A 22,529-nucleotide genomic window follows, 5' to 3' on the forward strand; every position below is an offset into this window, starting at 1 on the left:
TGCCTGTGTGTGCATGTTGCAAAATGACCAAGCTTGAATAGCCTTGAGTAGCCATAAAGTTTGCAAAGTCAATCAGTGAGGGCATCTAAAGAGACGTCACCTGGCTGTTGTTGCCTGGAGGCACCCTCTGTTTGGGAGGTGTTCACTGGCCCTTGGGCCTGTATCTTTGCATTGCATTTTTTTTTTCTGCCAAAGTGTAGTATCTTACATTTGTCCTTGTTGAAATTCATTTTGTTAGTTTTGGCCAATCCTCTCTCTCATCTGTTGAGGTCCTTTTGAATCCTGATCCTGTCCTCTGCAGGATCTCCCTCCTAATTTGGTCCCATTTGCAAACTTGATTAGCCTGCCCTCTAAACCTTGTTTTAATTGATATATTGTATTACTGTTTTATCTTTTTATAGTGTGATTTGTATTATGTTGCCTATGTTTTGTCCTATGTTGTTTGGGCCTCTGCCCCATGTAAGCCGCCCTGAGTGCCCACGGGGAGATGGTGGCGGGGTATAAATAAAGTTTTTTATTATTATTATTATTATTATTATTATTATTATTATTATTATTATTACTATCATAGAATCCTAGTGTTGGAAGAGACCGCATGGGCCATCCAGTCCAACCCCATTCTGGCAAGAAGCAGGTACAGTAGAGTCTCGCTTATCCAATGTAAATGGGCCGGCAGAACGTTGGATAAGCGAATATATTGAATAATAAGGAAAGATTAAGTAAAAGCCTATTAAACATCAAATTAGGTTGTGATTTTACAAATTAAGCACCAAAACATCATGTTATACAACAAATTTGAAAGAAAAAGTAGTTCAATACGCGGTAATGCTATGTAGTAATTACAGTATTTACGAATTTAGCACCAAAATATCACGATGTATTGAAAACATTGACTACAAAAATGGCTTGGATAATCCGGAATGTTGGATAAGTGAGTGTTGGATAAGTGAGACTCTACTGTAATCACATTCAAAGTACCTCCTTCATCCAACAGTTGTAGGTTTGACATGAAAGGCACTGCAGACTAATTCAACCAGAGAAATCAGCCATAGCAGAGCACTTGATGAACCAGCCTGGACACAGCATATTATTTGAGAACACAGAAATGCTTGACCATTCCAACAACTATCATGTCAGACGACACAGAGAAGCAATGGAAATCCACAAGCATGTGGACAACTTCAACAGAAAGGAGGAAACCATGAAAATGAACAAAATCTGGCTACCAGTATTAAAAAACTCTAAAATCAAAACAGTAGATGGGAACCAACACTCTGAGGGCAGAGGACAGCTAATGACTGAACAAAGGATGCCCCCAGTTTATCCATACCTCACAACCTCTGAGGATGCCTTCCATAGATGTGGGCGAAACGTCAGGAGAGAATACTTCTGGAACATGGCCACACAGCCCGAAAGACATACAACAACCCCATCCTGTGATTATTCTGCATGTTTCGTTCACTGCTATGTCCACCTGCTGCACGTAGGCAGACTTGTGCCAGACAGGACAGGCGTACTCATCTGCGTCGCAAGCGCGGTTGGTGGGGACACGAGATAGGGCCTTCTCCGTGGTGGCCCCCCGACTCTGGAACACCCTCCCCAAGGATCTCAGACAGGCCCCTACATTGGCAGTCTTCAGAAAGAACTTGAAGACCTGGCTGTTCCAATGTGCCTTCCCAGATTAATAGGAAATCTCCAACACCAAGTCCCATCAGCACTTTATTAGAATTAAGATCGCCTATCGCACTCTGCACTTGCCCTATAAGCCTTATATATCATCTGTCACATCAGCACTTTTAATCTTGTACCCATTACTCTGGTCCGGCCCAGTTCTATTGTGTTTTAGCGTATTGTTATTGCTTGTGGTTTATACTGTTTTAATTCTTTTAATTTGCCTTTGTTTTGTATTGTTATATTGTGTGTTGAGGCCTTGGCCTTTGTAAGCCGCATCGAGTCCTTCGGGAGATGCTAGCGGGGTACAAATAAAGTATAATAATAATAATAATAATAATAATACTCAGCAGTTGAGTCAGACAAGGCAGGGCTGATGTTCTTATTAATTTTGGGTCTGGACCCCATGCACTATTAGTAGGTTTCCGCAGGATGTTATTGTGTGCAGCTACTCTGTACTTGGTGTTCTCACAGTGTTTCCTAAATGTTAGCATTTGGTCTAAGGTAGGGGTCCTCAAAATTTTTAAATGGAGGGCCAGTTCACGATCCCTCAAACCATTGGAGGACCAGACTATGATAAAATAGTTCAAAATTAGGATTGTTGTTGTGTGCCTTCAAGTCATTTCAGATGTAGATCTAAAGTTTATGACAGAGGTTTATGACAAGCTTTAGTTTGGGGACTACTGGATAAACATATATCTATTCTAAACAATGTAATGAGCTATACAAAACACAATGATGGTTGAAAACATAAGTAGTACACAATATTTATATTAGAGCATCATATACATACCGGTATTACATTCACAAAGTCAATGCTCTTTCCTATGTGCAGTAGAGTCTCACTTATCCAACATAAACGGGCCAGCAGAACGTTGGATAAGCGAATATGTTGGATAATAAGGAGAGATTAAGAAAAAGCCTATTAAACATCAAAATAGGTTATGATTTTACAAACTAAGCACCAAAACATCATGTTAGACAACAAATTTGTCAGAAAAAGTAGTTCAATACACAGTAATGCTATGTAGTAATTACTGTATTTATGAATTTCGCACCAAAATATCACGATATATTGAAAACATTGACCACAAAAATGCGTTGAATAATCCAGAACGTTGGATAAGTGAATGTTGGATAAGTGAGACTTTACTGTATATAGCGCAAAAGTATCTTACTCAATATTGTAAATCAAACATGATGATATAAGTCTCTGCAGACCTAAAAGGATTTCATTGGCTTAAAGGCAAACCGATTCAGAGTCTGCAGTTCTGGAAGAATTCCTCAGGACTCCACAGGTTTAGAATCAATAGTAATGTAGATCCTGAGTACCTGGTTACTGACTGGAGTAGGTGGTAATATAGCCGTTTACAACTGGTTCCCGGGTTTTATCCCAGTTTCGGTAACCCTTCTGGTAAGCGGCAAATGTTTTATAGTTTCTTTATTGATGGCTCTGCTTCAGGTATTATGTTTGCGGTATCAGTATGCTGTCGTGGATTTTGTGGTAGGCATATGATGCTCTAATATACATATTGTGTACTACTCATGTTTTGAACCATAATTGTGTTTTGTTTAGTTTGGGGACCCCTGGTCTAAGGTGACGCTGATATATTTAGGATGGAAACAGTGTTCAAACTCTTGGCCTTCCCAGGTAACTTTCAATTTCCCGTGGGCTTCAGGGTTATGTAGGTGGAAAGCACACACTTGTGTCTTATCAGGGTTAGGCTTCTGGTTGTTCTCTTTGTAGTAGCTGGAGAGATCTTTCAGGGCATTAGTACGTTGGTTCTCGACTGTTTCGGAGTCTTTTGCTTGAATAAGACAAGGCCTTGCTCAACTTATTTTTTACTACAAAGGCATTTGGGGGCCACTACCAAATGTTAGCTTTCCAGTTCAAACACTCACATTGCTTCAAACATGAACCAACAGTGTGATGCGGCAGGTACAAAAGCCAGTGCGATTCTAGTTTGCATCAGCAGCATGGTGCATATCGTGTTTCCCCGAAAATAAGACAGTGTCTTATATTAATTTTTGCTCCCAAAGATGCTCTAGGTCTTATTTTCATGGGATGTCTTATTTTTCCATGAAGGAGATTTCACATTCATTGTTGAACAAAAAAATGAACATATATTATATACATAATTATATATAGACCGAAAGGTCCCAGGTTTAAACCCTGGGAGCAGTGTGAGCGCCCTCTGTTAGCTCCAGCTCCTGCCAACCTAGCAGTTGAAAACATGCAAATTTGAGTAGATCAATAGGTACTGCTCTGGCGGGAAGGTAACGGCGCTCCATGCAGTCATACCAGTGGCCACATGACCTTGGAGGTATCTACGGACAACCCCGGCTCATCGGCTTAGAAATGGAGATGAGCACCAACCCCCAGAGTCAGACATGACTGGACTTAACGTCAGGGGAAAACCTTTACCTTTTTTATATACTGTACAGTAGTTGTCATCTCAAACCAGCATAACCAGACAAACTGTGAATCCTATCAAGAATGTCTTGTTACTACCATTATTTCCATGTACAACAATCTATGGTACATACACTTACCGATCCTGTATGCTCTGGTGTTCTGTTCCGTGGGCATGCTTCCAACAAAAACTTTGCTAGGTCTTACTTTCAGGGGAGGTCTTATATTTAGCAATTCAGCAAAACCTCTACTAGGTCTTATTTTCTGGGGATGTCTTATTTTAGGGGAAACAGGGTAGTAGGAAGTAGAACCAGTTGACCTTAGTAGTCTCTTCCAACTCGTCCAATCTGTGATGTCACAGAGACCTTCGGGTCCTGACCCGGTACTCGTTGCGGACCAGAGCGATGAGGATTTGGGAATTTTGCCGACTCAGCAAGAGCCCGCTTCCTTCCAGATGCTCCCTGTTGACAATTCAAGCCCAGAGCTCATTAAAAGAGCCCTTGAAGCCGAGTGTTCCCACCGGTTCCCCTCCTTTTCAAAGGCGGCTGTTTTGGGAATCGAGAAGGCCAGTCTGAGGCGAAGCGCAAGATTAGCTGCCAGAGAGAATGTTGATTAAGCCGGTTCCCATGGGAGTTTTCAGGGAGGCTGCTGAAGATGTTGTCTCTAATCAGTTTTTCCCCTGGGGAAAGTGTTGGACACCTGTTTGAAAGGGAGATTTGAAGCCCCTTAAAAGTTCTGCGCGCTGGCCAGCCAATGCGGTGTCAACGTGTCAGTTGGAGTGTTAACTTCGCCTCTAGTCCTTGTGGCGTTCTACTCGTGTGTAGATTGGGCGCGACGCCTCGCCTTCGAGTCAAGTTCGGATCGTGTTTGGATCCTCTATCTCCAGCCTTGCCTTGTCTTGAATTCCTTGCCTTGAGACTGGTCTCCTTGGAACTCTTGCTTAAGATCCGGATTATTCCCCACTCAAACTGCTTGGAAGTTTGAGTGTGTTTCGGTTAACTGGATTTTCACCTTTAAACTCTAATATTGGACATTGGACTTTATAATACTGGACTATATTTGACCTTTCCCACAAGGTCTATTGATGGACTATATATTCTGCTTATTTTTGTTCTATTTCTTCAATTCTATAATAAAGATATTAGATTGTTTATTGGCTTGGTGTCTGGTTTCCAGTGCTCTCGCAGCCTAGAGTATCACACAATCCTTCTCTCATTCTCCCAGGTTGGATTCCTTGGCGAGCCCGGCTGGTCAGCCATCAATGAGAAGAAGGGTTCCGGGATGGACGAGGAGTCCACGGGTAGTGGGGGGGCTCCAGACTCCCAGCCAAAGTCAAGGCCCCCCCAGAAGCGGAAAAGGGAGGTGAGCGGGGACGCAGGCCCCTCCGGCCGAGCCCCAAAGGAGAAGAAGAGGAAGAAGAAGCCCCGCCGAGCCCCCAGGACCCCAGCCCCGCACTATTTTGTGCACGAGACGGACAACGATATGCTGCTGATCATTTCCAATGTGGGGGAAGCCCCTGAGCGGCCCCTTCGGAAGACCTCCAGGAGGAAGAAGGGAAAGGCAAAGCAAAAGAAGCAGCAGCAGAAAAGTTCCAAGAAACAGCCCACAAACAGAGGGAAATCCACCAAAAGAGGGTCTCTGGCAAAGGAACCGGGGAGTGTCGGAGTTCCAGAAGGAGGCAGAGAGGTGCTCCCAGTTGCCTCCCAGTCAGCCACTGGGAGCTCCTGGGGAGAACGCCTCCCTGTGGAGATCCTGGTGCAAATCTTCCAAGCGGTGGTGGCTTCGGATGGAGCAGTGCCCTTCCTCTGCAGGTACATGGAGATTATTTAGCTATAACTATAAATGTCGTTATTTATTAAGCTTGTTTTATATGGTTTATGCAATATCTGTTTGCTTATTGTTTATTTGCTTTGGTTGGGTGTTGTATCATGTAATTTCGGTTTTTTAACCATTTGTTTGCCACTTTGAGTTCCACCCATGGGAGAAAAGAGGGCTATATATAAATAAAGAAATAAAATTATTATGTATTCACATAAAATCAGAAGACACCCCCACAGCTGTCATGAATATTTTTTAAAACTCCAAAAAGCATTAGAAAAGATTCCCAGTTGAAATGAAAAATGAGACATAAATGTTTGAAATCTTAAAGGTAAAGGTTTTCCCCTGACGTTAAGTCTAGTTGTGTCTGACTCGGGGTTGGTGCTCATCTCCATTTCTAAACCAAAGAGCCGGAGTTGTCCGTAGACACCTCCAGGGTCATGCGGCCATTGGCATGACTGCATGGAGCGTAGTTACCTTTCTGCTGGAGCAATACCTATTGATCTACTCACATTGGCATGTTTTCATTGGCAACCTATCCCTTAGAGAAAATTGGTGGGTGGACTAGGCTCCACTGTCTGCCATAATTTTTGGAATAGTAAAGTGTCCCTTATACAGCAGCATTTATTGCTGATATTGTTCCAAATCATTGTAAATGAATGAGAGGTGTTTTTTTCCAGCTAAAACATCCTGACTCCCATCAGTTCCTGGACAGATGTTGACTTTGCTTCCTTAAGTGAGCATTGGCTTTCCTTCTTAAGGAGCCTTGTTTGCTTCCTTGACAGAAGGGACTTGTAAACACTTCCTTAACTTAAAGAATAATTGTGCTTGGTAATGTAAACATGTTGTTTTCCACCACAGAGTTCAACAGTTAATCATTTGTTTCTGGACATCAGTTTAAGCAGATAACAACAACAATAACAACAACAATAACAACAACAATAATAACAACAACTTTATTTCCCCAAAGGGACTCGGGGTGGCTTACATATGGCACAAGGTGCCTAAAATAACGCATAAAATAAACACACAGTACAATACAAAATAAAACCACTAGTATATAAAACAACAATTTGAACTCAATGTGTTGTCGAAGGCTTTCATGGCCGGGATCACAGGGTTGTTGTATGTCTTTCGGGCTGTGTGGCCATGTTCCAGAAGCATTCTCTCCTGACGTTTCAACTCAGTTCAGCAACTTTTAATTACAGTTTATGAATTCAGTAATTTTCCAGGCCTCACTCTTAGGATGGCATCTTTAGCTTCTATATAGTCCCAACCATACACCTTTCATACAATTTCATTCAAACTGTATATCATATTTCATGACATGGTCATCCAGTGCAATCCCTTCTGCCAGGCAGAAAAAACACAGCCAAAGCCCTCCCAACAGATGACCATAAAGCCTCTGTTTAAAAACTTCCAGAGAAGGAGGCTCCACTGGATAATGAGGCAGTTGAAGAGCTGTCACCATCAGGAAGTTCTTCCTAATGTTTAGGTGGAATGTCTTTTCCTGCTATTTGAATCTATGGCTCCATTGCGTCTCAGTCTCTGGAGCAGCAAAACAAGCTTGCCCATTCTTCCTCAATAGGACATCCTTTCCAATATGTAAACATGGCTCTCATATGCCTTTTAAGTGTCTCTTCTTCAAGATAAACATCCCCAGCTCCCTCAGCCACTCTTCAGAGGGATTTATAGTTTCCAGACTTATGATAATTTTGGTTGCCCTTCTCTGGATACCTTCTGTTTTAGCAATGTCCTTCTAGAATTGTGTAGAATTGGACACAGGGCTATTCCAAGTGAGGTCTCATCAGTGTAGGATAGAGTGGGACTATGGATTTGGATTGTCAGAAAATATACCTGACAGGTGAATTTAGACCTTCTTATCCTTATACATATGGTGTAAAACAATGTTATCTATGCATTGCGAGGATCTTCTTTGCTGTAGCTCCTCAGTTGTGAAATACAGTAGAGTCTCACTTATCCAACATAAACGGGCCGGCAGAATGTTGGATAAGCGAATATGTTGGATAATAAGGAGGCATTAAGGAAAAGCCTATTAAACATCAAATTAGGTTATGATTTTACAAATGAAGCACCAAAACATCACGTTAGACAACAAATTTGGCAGAAAAAGTAGTTCAATATGCAGTAATGCTATGTAGTAATTACTGTATTTATGAATTTAGCACCAAAATATCATGATATATTGAAAACATTGACTACAAAAATGCGTTGGATAATCCAGAACGTTGGATAAGCGAGTGTTGGATAAGTGAGACTCTATTGTACTCCCCATCAGACTGTGACTGGCACCATTTAGTCTGCTATTCTAGTGCCAAGTAAAAACATGTTTACTTAAGCTTATGTGGCCTAATTAGTTTCCACTAATCCATATGCATGCCTGAGTTTAAATGGCTTAAAACGAAGTTAAACTGCATTCTTCAACCTGTTTGTTATTTTAACATGCTTTCCAACTCCTTTAAAGTACAGTAGAGTCTCACTTATCCAAGCCTCGCTTATCCAAGTTTCTGGATTATCCAAGCCATTTTTGTAGTCAATGTTTTCAATATATCGTGATATTTTGGTGCTAAATTCGTAAATACTGTAATTACAACATAACTGCTGCGTATTGAGCTGCTTTTTCTGTCAGATTTGTTGTAAAACATGATGTTTTGGTACTTAATTTGTAAAATCATAACCTAATTTGATGTTTAATAGGCTTTTTCCTTAATCCCTCCTTATTATCCAAGATATTTGCTCATCCAAGTTTCTGCTGGCCATTTAGCTTGGATAAGTGAGACTCTACTGTAATTTGCTTTTCTTTGTATTGTCTTAAATGGATCGAGATTATTTTATCGTGTTTCATTCTGAGTTCTTAAGATAGAGTTTGGAACATAGATTTATACAGATACGCATACATACATACACATATTAGCATACATAAATGCATATATGAGAAGATATGGCAAAGTCATCCCCTTTCACTGTTGGTTTTGCATTTTGTTGCCACTGTATTTTGATCTTGGTACCATGTGTTTTTGTGTGTCCTGATCTATGTATTTTGTTGCATGCATTATATGCTGATGTGTTTTGACTGTGTCATATCCTTAGGAGAGGTGTGTAACAAATACAATTTATTATTGTTATTGTTGTTGTTGTTGTTGTTGTTAGAGTGTCCCGTGTGTGCCGGCTGTGGTACGGAGCGGCTTCCAACCCCGTCCTGTGGCAGAAGGTGTCCATCGGCCACTGCTGGGTGGCTCCAGGGAAAAGGCTTCCCGCTGTGGCAGAGAAGAAAGTCCTTGGCACCATGGAATGGCTGGTCCCCAACAGGTGAGGGCTCCTTCATTTAATTTATATATTTCTGTTTACGATGTTATTGTTGACCTCTTATTTTATCTTATTATTTATTTATTTATTTTATAGTATTTATATTCCGCCCTTCTTTCTCACCCCGAAGGGGACTCAGGGCGGATCACATTATGTACATATAGGACAAACATTCAATGCCCATAAGCACATCGAAACAGAGACAGACAGACAGACAGACAGACACAGAGGCAATTTAACCTTCTCCTGAGGGGATGTTTGATTCTGGCCACAGGGGGGAGCAGCTGCTTCATCATCCACTCTGATGGCACTTTCTCATTCCAACGTTGTAAATTAGTTAAACTTGCCTCCCCACTTTTATAAGTGGTACCTTATTTCCCACTTGATAGATGCAACTATCTTTCGGGTTGCTAGGTCAGCAACGAGCAGGGGCTATTTTTTATTTTTAATTGACGGGTGCTCACCTCGCCACAGGCTGGCCTTGAACTTATGACCTCATGGTCAGAGTGATTTATTGCAGCAGCTTCTTACCAGCCTGTGCCATAGCCCGGCCCACATATTACTATGTTGCTGTGTATAAAAATGTTTTGCTTCATTTTAATATTATTTGTTGATGATATTGTCTTTATGTATGTATTTTATTCTGTTTTATTATGTCTATTTGAGCTTGTCCTCACGTTAGCCTCCCGGAGTCCCTACAGGGAGATGGAGGCGGGAAATAATAATAATAATAATAATAATAATAATAATAATAATAATAATAATAAATAATAATATTGTTGGAATCACAGGCTCATAGAGTTGGACGAGACCACAAGGGCCATACAGCCCAACCCCAATTCTGCCATAAAAATATCCACAGTCCAAACCCTTGATAGACTGTTACTTCCCTTGATCTTGAGCACGTGTGTCGAATCTGGCCTACCATGCCTTCCAGATGCTGAACTCCAACAATTGTATTCCTCATCATTCGACATAATAACTAGAGCGGATGGAAGTTGGGATACCGGGACATCTGGAAGGCTGCTGTTTGCTCTGTTTAATCAGAATAGTAGGACTTGGCTTTGGATGCAGGGCTTGTGGATGTGATGCTTGACATTAGGATGCTGTTAGGAATGGTCGGAGTTGAAATCCAAAACACCTGGAGGGCCCAAGTTTGCTCATGCCTGCTCTATATCCATTGATACTCTATCCTTGGGCAGCCTTGGTGTAGACCTTATCCTCCTGTGGATGCAGCCTAGCATCACATTGGCTTTTTGAGCTGCTGCATCACACTGTTGACTCACATTCAACTTGTGGTCCACAAAGACCCCTTCTACACTGCCATATAATCCCAAATTTACAAAGCAGAGAATCCAGGTGATCTGATTTGAACTGGAATATTTGAGTCTACATTGCCTGATAATCCAGTTGGATTTTATATGGCACTAGCTGTGCCCGGCCACGCGTTGCTGTGGCAAAGTGGTGGTGGTATTGGTTAAAGATTGTTGTGTAATTTTTATTTGACGTTATTTGTATTTTTTAATTAATTTTATTGTAAGTTATCTTTTTATTTATTATATTTTATTATTTTCTTGCATTATTTTTTAGTTATGTTCTGTTATTATAGTATTTTATTCTATTAATTTTTTAGTATTTTTAAATTATTTTTAGTGTTTTTTTATTATTTTTATTGGGTTGCTAGGAGACCAATTTGGAGGAGCTTAGCCTTCTAACTGGCAGCAATTGGATAAAAGCAATCATTCCTCTCTCTCTAATTAGGACTTTATTTTTCTTTTCTTTTTGTTGTATCAACCTAGAGGCGTGGATGATGGGTTGTGTCATCAAATTTCGAGGTTGAGGGGCCTGTAGTTTTGTTGTTTTGTGGGTCGCCATGATGCCATCACTCTTTTATATATATAGATTGTAGAAGGGGGCTAAGACTCCCAGATCCCTTTCCCATGGACTGTTTCCAAGCCAGGGGTATCTGTATCCTGTATCTGTACATTTCATTTCTTCTACCAAAGTGTAGGGGTAAAGGTAAAGGTTTTCCCCTGACGTGTCCGACTCTGGGACTTGGTTCTCATCTCCATTTCTAAGCCCAAGAGCTGGCGTTGTCCGTAGACACCACCAAGGTCATGTGGATGCTGGAATGACATCATGGAGCGCTGTTACCTTCCCGCCGTAGCAGTACCTATTGATCTACTCACATTTGCATGTTTTCGAACTGCTTGGTTGGCAGAAGCTGGGGCTAACAGCGGGCACTCACTCCGCTCCCCGGATTCAAACTGCCAACCTTTTGGTCTGCAAGTTCAGCAGCTCAGCGCTTTAACACACTGTGCCACCGGGGGCTCCTCTGTAGTGTAGTCCCTTACATTTCTCTCTTTGAAATTCATTTTGTTTAATGTGTTGTCGGATTGTTGTATGTATTCCGGCCTGTATGGCCATGGTCCAGAAGTATTCTCTCCTGACGTTTTGCCCATATCTATGGCAGGCATCCTCAGAGGTTGTGAGGTATGGAGAAACTAGGCAAGGAAGGTTAATATATATCTGTGGGAAGTCCAGGGTGTGAGAAGAGTTCTTTGTCAGTTGGAATGTTGTGTGAATGTTTCAGTTAATCACTCTAATTAGCATTGGAAAGGTTTGTCTCTTGCCTGGGAGGCATCCTTTGTTCAGAGTCATCAGCCATCCCTGGAGCTCCTCTGCCCTCAGAGTGTTGCTTCTTATTAACTGTTCTGATTTTTGAGTTTTTTAATACTGGTAGCCAGATTTTGTTCATTTTCATGGTTTCCTCCTTTCTGTTGAAGTTGTCCACATGCTTGTGGATTTCCATGGCTTCTCTGTGTCGTCTGACATGTTAGTTGTTGGAGTGGTCAAGCATTTCTGTGTTTTCATATAACATGCTGTGTCCAGGTTGGTTCATCAAGTGCTCTGCTATGGCTGATTTCTCTGGTTGAGTTAGTCTGCAGTGTCTTTCATGTTCTTTAATTCTTCATTTTGTTTGTTTTGGGCCATATCTCTAATCCGTTAAGATCCGTTTGGAATCATTTTATTCCTATTTTACTTTGCAGGTTTTCCCACCTCCGGGAGTTTTCCCTCTGTCACTGGAAAAGCCTTGTGCCAGTAGTCTTGAAGGTGAGCGGGGCTGCTGTGGTCTTGCCCCATATATCATGCCCTGGTTTACTTACAGTGAGGATGAGGGTGATGATCTGTTACCCATGGATCAAGGTGGGGAATAAGAACATAGGATTTTATTATCTGATGAAAACACATGAAGCATAAACCACTTAACACCTATAAAGATAAAGGTTTTCCCCTGACATTAAGTCTAGTCTTACATGCAAATTCAACTTAAGAACAAACCTACAGGACCTTTCTTGTTCGTAACTTGGGGACTGCCTGTAGAATCAATACATACTCAAACAACCAGTTTGGGCAATATATATATATACTAGCTGTGCCCAGCCACGCGTTGCTGTGGCAAAGTGGTGGTGGTATTGGTTAAAAATTGTTGTGTAATTTTTATTTGACGTTATTTGTATTTTTAAATTAATTTTATTGTAAAAAAATCTCATTTTTTGTTCTTTTACTATGTTTTATTTCTGAATAACAATAATATAATAAGTCCCTTTTGCATTTCTCTTTTTTCCAGGCGATTGGCAGTTCCTGCCCCTTCCTGTCCTCCCTGAAGCTGTCCCATTGCAATGGGGTGACCACTGAGTCGCTCTGTGCAATGGCTGAGAGCTGCCCACACCTGGAGAGCCTGAACCTACAGAATTCCCAGGTGAGGTGTGGTTTGGCTTGGAGGGTATCTATAGACCAGGCATGGGCAAACTTGAGCCCTCCAGGTGTTTTGGACTTCAACTCCCACAATTCCTAACAGCCCAGTCTATTAGATATGGAAGTACAACTGGATTACTGCCTGGATTCAGTATTGGGTGTAAGGGCAGTTTCATAGTACAATAGACTGCCTTTGACAATCTTTAATCAGAGGTTAGATTGACATTTTAAAGCAGAACTATAGTATTTATTTATTTATTTATTTACAGTATTTATATTCCGCCCTTCTTTCTCACCCCGAAGGGGATTCAGGGCGGATTACAATGAACACATATATGGCAAACATTCAATGCCAACAGACAAACAACATACATTAGACAGACTCTGAGGCATTTTTAACATCTTTCCAGCTTCACGATTCCGGCCACAGGGGGAGCTGTTGCTTCACCATCCAGTCGTGGCTGTACTTCCTCATTCCTTTCCTCGTGTTTTGCTGGCAGTTTTATGGTGTTGTAAATTAGCCTCCCGCATAAAGTGTCCCTAAATTTCCCTAATTGACAGGTGCAACTGTCTTTCGGTGCTGCATAGGTCAACTGCAAGCCAGGGCTATTAATGGTCGGAGGCTTAACCCGACCCGGGCTTCGAACTCATGACCTCTCGGTCAGTAGTGATTTATAGCAGCTGGTTACTAGCCAGCTGCGCCACAGCCCGGCCCCTACTACTACTACTACTACTAGTAGTGATAAATTGCATTTGTTTCCTGCCTCTCCTCATGGGGCATGACACAATCAAAACACATCAGCATAAAATACAGTAAAGTCTCACTTACCCAACATAAACGGGCCGGTGAATAAGTGAATATGTTGGATAATAAGGAGAGATTAAGAAAAAGCCTATTAAACATCAAAATAGGTTATGATTTTACAAATTAAGCACCAAAACATAGTGTTTATACAACAAAATTGACAGAAAAATAGTTCATTACACGTTAATGCCATGTAGTAATTACTGTATTTACAAATTTAGCTCCAAAATATCACAATGCATTGAAAACATTGACTACAAAAATGCGTTGGATAATCCAGAACATTGGATAAGTGAGTGTTGGATAAGTGAGACTCTACTGTATACATATATAAAAGCACACACTGTTGCATTGTGGCCCTGAAACACCTTTTCACCCACCAGAGTCCATTAGTACTATCTACAAAAGTTTATTAAAGAAAGCATGTACAAAGGGGGAAAAAGGCTTTCCCTGAAAGTGTAGTAGAGTATAAAATACAAAATAGCAGCAATCTAGAAATGTCTAAGTACATAAAGTTAAGAGAGCCAAAATACATGACAGACTTTCAATCATTTTCCAAGAAAATCCCTTCAAGGAACAAAGGCAAAAACAGGAAACTTGAATCATGAACTTGAGAGCTGAGAGAGGAAATCATTCTTATGGCAACATTGTCTCCTCTGAGAGGTGTAAAGCCAACACCACTTCATTTAAGCCAGACCAAGTTGTCATGAGATCATGCCGAATGCACCTGGGCTTCAAGGTCTTCTCACTGATTCTCTCAAAAAGTCTAATTAATCTATTTTCACTCCCTCCATTCTCAAACCTAATCTGGCTTCTCAGGAAAACTCCCCATCATCCAAAGGCCGTTTTACAAGGAAACTGAAACCTTCACTTTCTGTTGCCTGGGAATGAGCACAGGAATCCCAAACACCGGCCTCCTTGGCCTGAAATTCTCTCTAATCACTAGCAGATTCTTCCCTTTGAAACCCATCAATTCCCTCATCCTCTGAAATATTTTAAAAATCCTCTGCCGCTTGCTGAGCCTGACAACAACCACTATAAAATATATGATCCAAAGATAAGAATGTGGCAGTCATAGAATGCAAATCCCAAAACTCACGGTTCATAGTTAGCTGGGTCGGCTCATATAGGCCAATGGTAGCACTTTGCTTTAGATCAGGCACGGGCAAACTTTGGCCCTTTAGCTGTCAGGAATGGTAGGAGCTGAAGTCCAAAACACCTGGAGGGCCAAAGTTTGCCCAGGCCTGATCCTAGATACCAAGCATTCCTAATTTATTTATTTATTTATTTACAGCATTTATATTCCGCCCTTCTCACCCCGAAGGGGACTCAGGGCGGATCACATTACACACATCAGGCAAACATTCAATGCCTTTTTAACATAGGACAAAGACAAACAACAAACATAGCTCTGAGCGGGCCTCGAACTTATGACCTCCTGGTCAGTGATTCATTGCTCTCCCGTCTGCGCCACAGCCTCGGGCCATTCCTAAAGGGCCCCCTTCTTTGGCCTTGGGAGAAGGAAGCTCCAATCCTTTCCTGCCTTCTTTCTTTCCAGACGGACTCTTCAGCGATGCTCAGCTTTCTGGAAGCAGCTGGCTCTCGCCTCCGGCACCTCTGGTTGACATACAGCAGCCGCATGAGCGCCATTATCGGAGTGATTTTGGTAAGCATTTTATGTGTGTGCAGCTGGTGGCAAAGCAAGCTGGGTTTCATCACTGTTTTCCCAGGCTTTCACCTATTCATTCAGCCTTGGTGCTGCTTTGAGTGTTTCAAATCCTGTGTCCTTCTTGGCAACAGCAGATTTGGCCACAATCTCACTCACCCTTGTTTGGCTTGCATCTATTGTCGCACTTCAGAATAGTTCACCTTGCTATAGACACTCAGTCAAACACAGAAGAAAGTCCTTTGAAGTTTTATTGAGCAAAAGCAAATATATATCAAAGCAGACAATTTAAAGGTTTTTTCAAAGTTGCAATAAAAGGGACAATAGGAATCCAATAAGTTCATAAGCCATAAAAATCCATTAGTCCGTAAGCCATAGCAATCCAATAATCCATGGGTCAAAACAGTAGACAGTAGATCCCAAAGAACAAAGGCCCCAAAGGTTACAAAGATCCAGAAAACTTCTCTTAGGCATGAAGCATGAACATCCAAACAGGAGAAGCGAGAATTTGCTTTGACGAAGATCTATCTGCAAACACACAATTTTAAAAGCACCCCAGAAAAGCATTTCTCTTCCCTGAAGAGGCCTCTTTCTTTCCCGCCAGCCTCTCACTCCTACGGACCTGAAAACCTCTCCATAACAGACGGTCCGCCCTAGATAATTCAAGGTCTTCATTATCTTGCACCTGAACCGGGACTTGAGACATCTCTTGCTCATGAATTCCCATGGGAATGTCATCCTGGCTGTTATCTATGGCTTCTGGGGTCAACAGTTCATTCTGCTCAAACTGCAATTCTCGAGCCTCTGAATCAGCCTGTATTCCCATGCCATCTTCCTGCAGCCCATCTTCTGACTCAACTGGCTCTTGTATCTGAAACCCAGAATCCCCTTCTTCATCCTCACTCTGGCTATACTGAGGCTGAGTCACAACATCTATTCATCATCATCATCATCATCATCATCATCATCATCATCATCATCATCATTTAATTACTTATTAATCACCCTCCATCCACGATGCTCTAGGCGATTTACAAGATAAAATTGTAAAGGATAAAAATACATACATACAAATATTGATAAAATTAACATAGATTAAAAGCTCTAGTAAAGAGCCAGGTCTTGAGTGCTAGGGTAAAAGGTCTATTGTGAAAGGTGTGTGTGTGTGTGTGGGTATGTGTGTATATATATATATATAAATTTTAGACAACATCGAGCAACAATCAGGGAATGCTGTGGATGTAGCATATCTGTTCTATGTTATGGCATTGAATGTTTGCCTTATATGTGCAATGTGATCCGCCCTGACTCCCCTTCGGGGTGAGAAGGGCGGAATATAAATACTGTAAATACATAATAAATATCTTGATTTCAGTCATTGGTTAAGTGACGGAACCCAAAGGGTCCTTCTTCCTCATGGTTCCCCTTCTTCACCCTGGAAAAAAGTGACTAGTGGACTGCCATGAAGAAGGTTCGGTCCTGGGCCTGGTTCTATTCAGGATCTTCATTAATGACTTGGAGGACCCCAAATTGGGAGGGAGAGCTACCCTGTTTCCCCTAAAATAAGACATCCCCAGAAACTAAGACCTGGTAGAGGTTTTGCTGAATTGCTAAATATAAGGCCTCCCCCGAAAGTAAGACCTAGCAAAGTTTGTGTTTGGAAGCATGCCTGCTTAACAGAACACCAGCGCATGCAGGATCGGGAAATGTACATGCCATAGATTGTTGTACATGGAAATAATGGTAGTAACAAGAAATTCTTGATAGGATTCAGTTTGTCTGGTTATGCTGGTTTGTGATGACAACTACTGTACAGTATATAATAAATGTTCATTTTTTTTGTTCAACAATAAATGTGAATTATTCTTCATGGAAAAATAAGACATCCCCTGAAAATAAGACCTAGAGTATCTTTGGGAGCAAAAATTAATATAAGACACTGTCTTATTTTCGGAGAAACATGGTAATACTCCAGAGGACAGGATCAGGATTCACAATGACCTTCACAGATGAGAGAGCTGAATGGCCAAAACTAACAAAATGTATTTCAACAAGGACAAATGTAAGACACTCCACTTAGGCAGAAAACAATGAGATGCAAAGATACAGGATGGGTGATGCCTGGCTCCATGTGAAAAAAGATCTTCGAGTCTTTGTGCAGAACAAGCTGAACATGAGCCAAGAGTGTGATGCAGCAGCTGAAAAGGCCAATGGGATTTTGGGCTGCATCAAAAGGAGGTGGAGTCTCTTTTCCTGGAGTTTGAACCCATTGAGCCAGTCGGTCCTAGTTTTTGGAGCAGCCGAAAACCAAGCCGGCTCCATTTCCAGTCTGAGGCTTGACTGCAAGGAATGCAGGATGAAGCCTTCTCCCAGGCCTTTGTGCTTCTCCTGTTCTCCAATATTTGTGCCTGACTTTCCTTCCAGAACGGCAGCTGCCCGGAACTGCAGCTCCTCGAGGTGAACACGGAGCTCAAGCAGAGTCCCCACCACTTCCAGCTCCCCATCGAGCAGCTCCAGGCTGCCTGCCCAAAGCTCCAGGTGAGACCAGTTTGGCTTACAGCAGGCCTGGGCCAACTTCGGCCCTCCCTCGAGGTGTTTTGGACTTCAACTCCCACAATTCCTAACGGCCGGTAGGCCGTTAGGAATTGCGGGAGTTGGAGTCCAAAACACCTCGAGGGAGGGCCGAAGTTGGCCCATGCCTAATCTAAATATATTTCCAATCCTTCTCAGAATGTTGTAAAACGTATCTTTGCAAACATGGTCACAACAATGGAAATTCTCAGAACAACTGCAGCCACCCTCACCTTTCTCCTTCTCCTCCTCCTCGGCCTTACTTTGCCAACCGGCTTGTAATGAAGTATGAGTTTTGTATTCATGTTTGTTGTGTTTAACTATGTGCTTGTGGTTTGGTTGGGTAGGTGTGAGACGGCGGCAGCCATTTAGTGGCTCTCCTCTGAGGCAGTTGCCATGGAGATGTGGGCGGAACCATCTGCTGAGGGGAGGAGAAGTGAAGAGGTTTTTAAAAGTGAAGCCTCAGTCTGTGCTCTGATGAGGCACAGGGAAGATTGATTCCAGGTTGATGGGATCAAGGAGACTCAATTGTTCATTTTGAGTTGGTTTTAAATAAGTTTGGTGACTTATTTATTGTAGTCTGTGTCCTGGAAAGGCACAGAGAATCTGTGATAGTATATCATAGGGGTGACTGCGGTTTGAAGTCACTGGATAGTCCAAGTTTCAGACTTTGGGAACCAATCCCAGCTGGACTCACAGAGATCCATTGAAGTAACAGTTTAAAAGGAGCAAAGGAAGAAGTTTTAACTACAGTAGAGTCTCACTTATCCAAGCCTCGCTTATCCAAGCCTCTGGATTATCCAAGCCATTTTTGTAGTCAATGTTTTCAATATATCGTGATATTTTGGTGCTAAATTCGTAAATACAGTAATTACAACATAACATTATTGCATATTGAACTATTTCTGTCAAATTTGTTGTATAACATGATGTTTTGGTGCTTAATTTGTAAAATCATAACCCAATTTGATGTTTAATAGGCTTTTCCTTAATCCCTCCTTATTATCCAAGATATTCGCTTATCCAAGCTTCTGCTGGCCCGTTTAGCTTGGATAAGTGAGACTCTACTGTACTTTAAGTAAAAGAAGTGATACTTTAGAGAGTTTGATTCATCTCATTCTAGTATTGTAACTTAATAAGAATACCTCTAAGTGAAACATCTTTTGTAACCACCAAGCTTGTGCCTGAATAAACTTGATATTGTTCTTTACATCAAAGCCTCTGTCTATAGACTCCCTCAGCACAATTGCACTACCATTTTAACACCGAATAAAGTATAAGGCTTCCTCTGAGCTATTGGGTGGTTGAGCACTTTTATAATCTAAAGGTGTCTCTCCACACAGTGGTGGCTGCATTTCCACTAATCGGTGGCAGTTATCTTTTATTATTTGGGACATCTATTTGTTATTAATTGGGTCTTCTAGGCTACCCTCCTTCACACGGCTCTTCCCTCTTTCCAGGTGCTGCGGCTGCTGAACGTCATCTGCTACCCAAAGTCGGTGCCCTCCTCGGCCCCGCAGTCCCCGGGGTTCCCGCACCTGGAGGAGCTCTGCCTGGCCACCACCTCCTTCTCCTTTGTGGACAACAACATGCTGCGACGCATCCTCTGCGCCTCCAGCCGGCTCCGCGTCCTGGACCTTCGCGGCTGTTTCCGCGTCACACCCAAGGGCATGGAGCTGCTGCCCTGCCCAGGTGAATCCGTTCTGGGCCTTAGCAATGCCCTTCAATCCGTTCTCAGCAGGACAGAGAGCCTGAGACACTTTCGGAGGAAGAAGTAGGCACACTGGCACCGCTTGCTGGTTACGAACAAGATAGATTCTCTAGGTTTGTTCTTAAGTGGAATTAGCATATACTTCACTTCACTTCACTTTATTTCTTAATTAGTCGCTCTCCACCAGAGTGCTCCGAGCGACTTACAATTTAAAATATCATTCCACAATATAAAAACATTCAACATAAAAACATTCAACAGTGACTATTTGGCAAATTAGATCTGATTTACTTAAATGCACAACCAAACAGCCAAGTCTTGAGAGCTTTTACAAAAGGTCGCAACTCCGACATTGCTCTAAGATATGGAGGCAATGAGTTCCACAGAATTGGAGCAGCGGTCGAAAAAGCTCTACACCTTGTAGCTTCCAGGTATGCCTCCCTAGGGCCCAGTACCATATATACCATATATACTGGAGTATAAGCCAACCCGAATAAGCCGAGGCACCTAATTTTACCACAAAAAAACCTGGGAAAACATTGACTCCAGTATAAGTCGAGGGTGGAAAATTTCAGAAATAAAAATACTGTAGATACCAATAAAATGACATTAATTGAGGCATCAGTAGGATAAATGTTTTTGAATATTTACATAAAGCTCAAATTTAAGATAAGACTGTCCAACTCTGATCCAATCATTATTCTCATCTTCTTCCATATCGATGTGTTTATTTATCCTTCTAATAATAATAGAGTAAAATAATACATGTACAGTAGATTCTCGCTTATCCAACGTAAACGGGCCAGTAGAACATTGGATAAGCGAATATGTTGGATAATAAGGATTAACAAAAAGCCTATTAAATATCAAAGTAGGTTATGATTTTGCAAATTAAGCAACAAAACATCATGTTATACAATAATAATAATAATATATTGAAAGCATCGGCTACAAAAATGCGTTGGATAATCCAGAACGTTGGATAAGCGAGTGTTGGATAAGTGAGACTCTAATATTAATAATAATAATAATAATAATAATAATAATACAGGAAAATAATACAAGTACAGTAGAGTCTTACTTATCCAACATAAACTGGCCGGCAGAACGTTGGATAAGTGAATATGTTGGATAATAAGGAGAGATGAAGGAGAAGCCTGTTAAACATCAAATTAGGTTATGATTTTGCAAATTAAGCACCAAAACATCATGTTATACAACAAATTGGACAGAAAAAATAGTTCAATACGCAGTAATGCTACGTAGTAATTACTGTATTTACGAATTTAGCACCAAAATATCAAGATGTATTGAAAACGCTGACTACAAAAATGTGTTGGATAATCCAGAACATTGGATAAGCGAGTGTTGGATAAGTGAGACTCTAATAATAATAATAATAATAATAATAATAATAATAATAAATACAGGAAAATAATACAAGTCATAATAAATAGAGTAAAATAATCATGATTGGGTTGCTGTGAGTTTTTCCAGGCTGTCTGGCCATGTTCCAGAAGCATTCTCTCCTGACGTTTTGCCCACATCTATGGCAGGCATCCTCAGAGGTTGTAAGGTTATAATTTCACTCTGATCATATTATTATTATTATTATTATTATTATTATTATTATTATTATTATTATTGCATTTTTTATTTTACTCTATTTATTATGATTTGTATTATTTTTCCTGTATATATTATTATTTTATTATGAAATCCAGCATCTCTATCTTGTTTGCTGTGTCATAATAAAATAATAATAAATACAGGCAAATAATACAAGTCATAATAAATAGAGTAAAATAATAAATGCAATAATAATAATAATAATAATAATATGATCAGAGTGAAATTATAACCTTACAACCTCTGAAGATGCCTGCCATAGATGTGGGCAAAACGTTAGGAGAGAATGCTTCTGGAACATGGCCAGACAGCCTGGAAAACTCACAGCAACCCAATCACGAATTGTCAGGACCCAGGCTGCAGAGCACCAATAACCATGCGCAGAGACCAGATTCTATCTAATATCTTTATTAAGGGAATATATAAAGTCAATAAAAACAAGTGAAGAATAAAGTTCAGAAGTAGACCTTTCAGGAAAGGTCAAATATAGTCCAGGAAATCAATGTCCAATATGAGATATTAGAGTCCAAAGTTATAATCCAATAACCGAAACACACACTTGCCGAGCAAGTGTGGGGAAATGACAGGGTCCTTTAGTCCAATAGAGCTTGACAACAAGGCTGGAAAACAAACTAGATTCTTGGCAAACAAGACTTGATACGTGGCAACAAGAAGCAAGAACGAGGTCCGAGGCGAGGTCCGGGGAACAAGGCAGGCTTGGAACTAGAACAAGGTCCGTGGCAAGGTCCTGGAAACAAGGAACTGGAGTAACGTAGTCCACACACGATCTCACTCCTGAAGCTGACGAATTGACTCCGCAAGGATCTCCTTGCGGGTAAACACCTATATAGGATCTTGTTTTCCCGCCAAGGAACACTTTCCCTGGGGAACAAGAAGTGAAACCCATACTATGTCCAGATGCATGACTCCTTAAGATTTCCCAAGGGAAACAGGCTTAATCAGCTAATTGTCTGGCAGCGATTCTGGCGCTTCGGCGATTCGCCTCCCTAGCGCCTCTATCTCGATTATAATTATCCTTACGAGAGAACGGGGGAGAATTCTGCCCAAGGCTTGTTTGGCTGGCTTCTGGAGGGCAAACATCCTGCAGGTGCAAGGGCTCCAAATCTGGCTGAAACGGTGGGAAACCAAAGTTTTCCTC

General features: G+C 41.3%; 1 protein-coding gene across 5 annotated transcripts in view; it reads left to right on the forward strand.

The window, feature by feature from the left end:
• Nucleotides 1-22,529, forward strand: part of fbxl6 (F-box and leucine rich repeat protein 6) — a 29,512-nt gene that overhangs the window by 1,323 nt on the left and 5,660 nt on the right. For 2 of the 5 annotated variants that reach the window (XM_062979850.1, XM_062979851.1), the window contains exons 2-8: nt 5,309-5,895; nt 9,074-9,232; nt 12,280-12,343; nt 12,861-12,992; nt 15,352-15,459; nt 17,884-17,997; nt 19,491-19,722. In XM_062979850.1, the coding sequence (XP_062835920.1) occupies nt 5,366-5,895; nt 9,074-9,232; nt 12,280-12,343; nt 12,861-12,992; nt 15,352-15,459; nt 17,884-17,997; nt 19,491-19,722 (1,339 nt within the window). In that variant the 5' untranslated portion in view covers nt 5,309-5,365. Of the gene's footprint in view, nt 1-580; nt 635-2,792; nt 3,086-5,308; nt 5,896-9,073; nt 9,233-12,279; nt 12,344-12,860; nt 12,993-15,351; nt 15,460-17,883; nt 17,998-19,490; nt 19,723-22,529 lie in introns of those variants that run through there. The other 3 variants (XM_062979849.1, XM_062979852.1, XM_062979853.1) reach the window with 3 other exon arrangements.

Source organism: Anolis carolinensis, chromosome 4 (genome assembly GCF_035594765.1).
Source record: "Anolis carolinensis isolate JA03-04 chromosome 4, rAnoCar3.1.pri, whole genome shotgun sequence".
Taxonomy (NCBI): domain Eukaryota; kingdom Metazoa; phylum Chordata; class Lepidosauria; order Squamata; family Dactyloidae; genus Anolis; species Anolis carolinensis.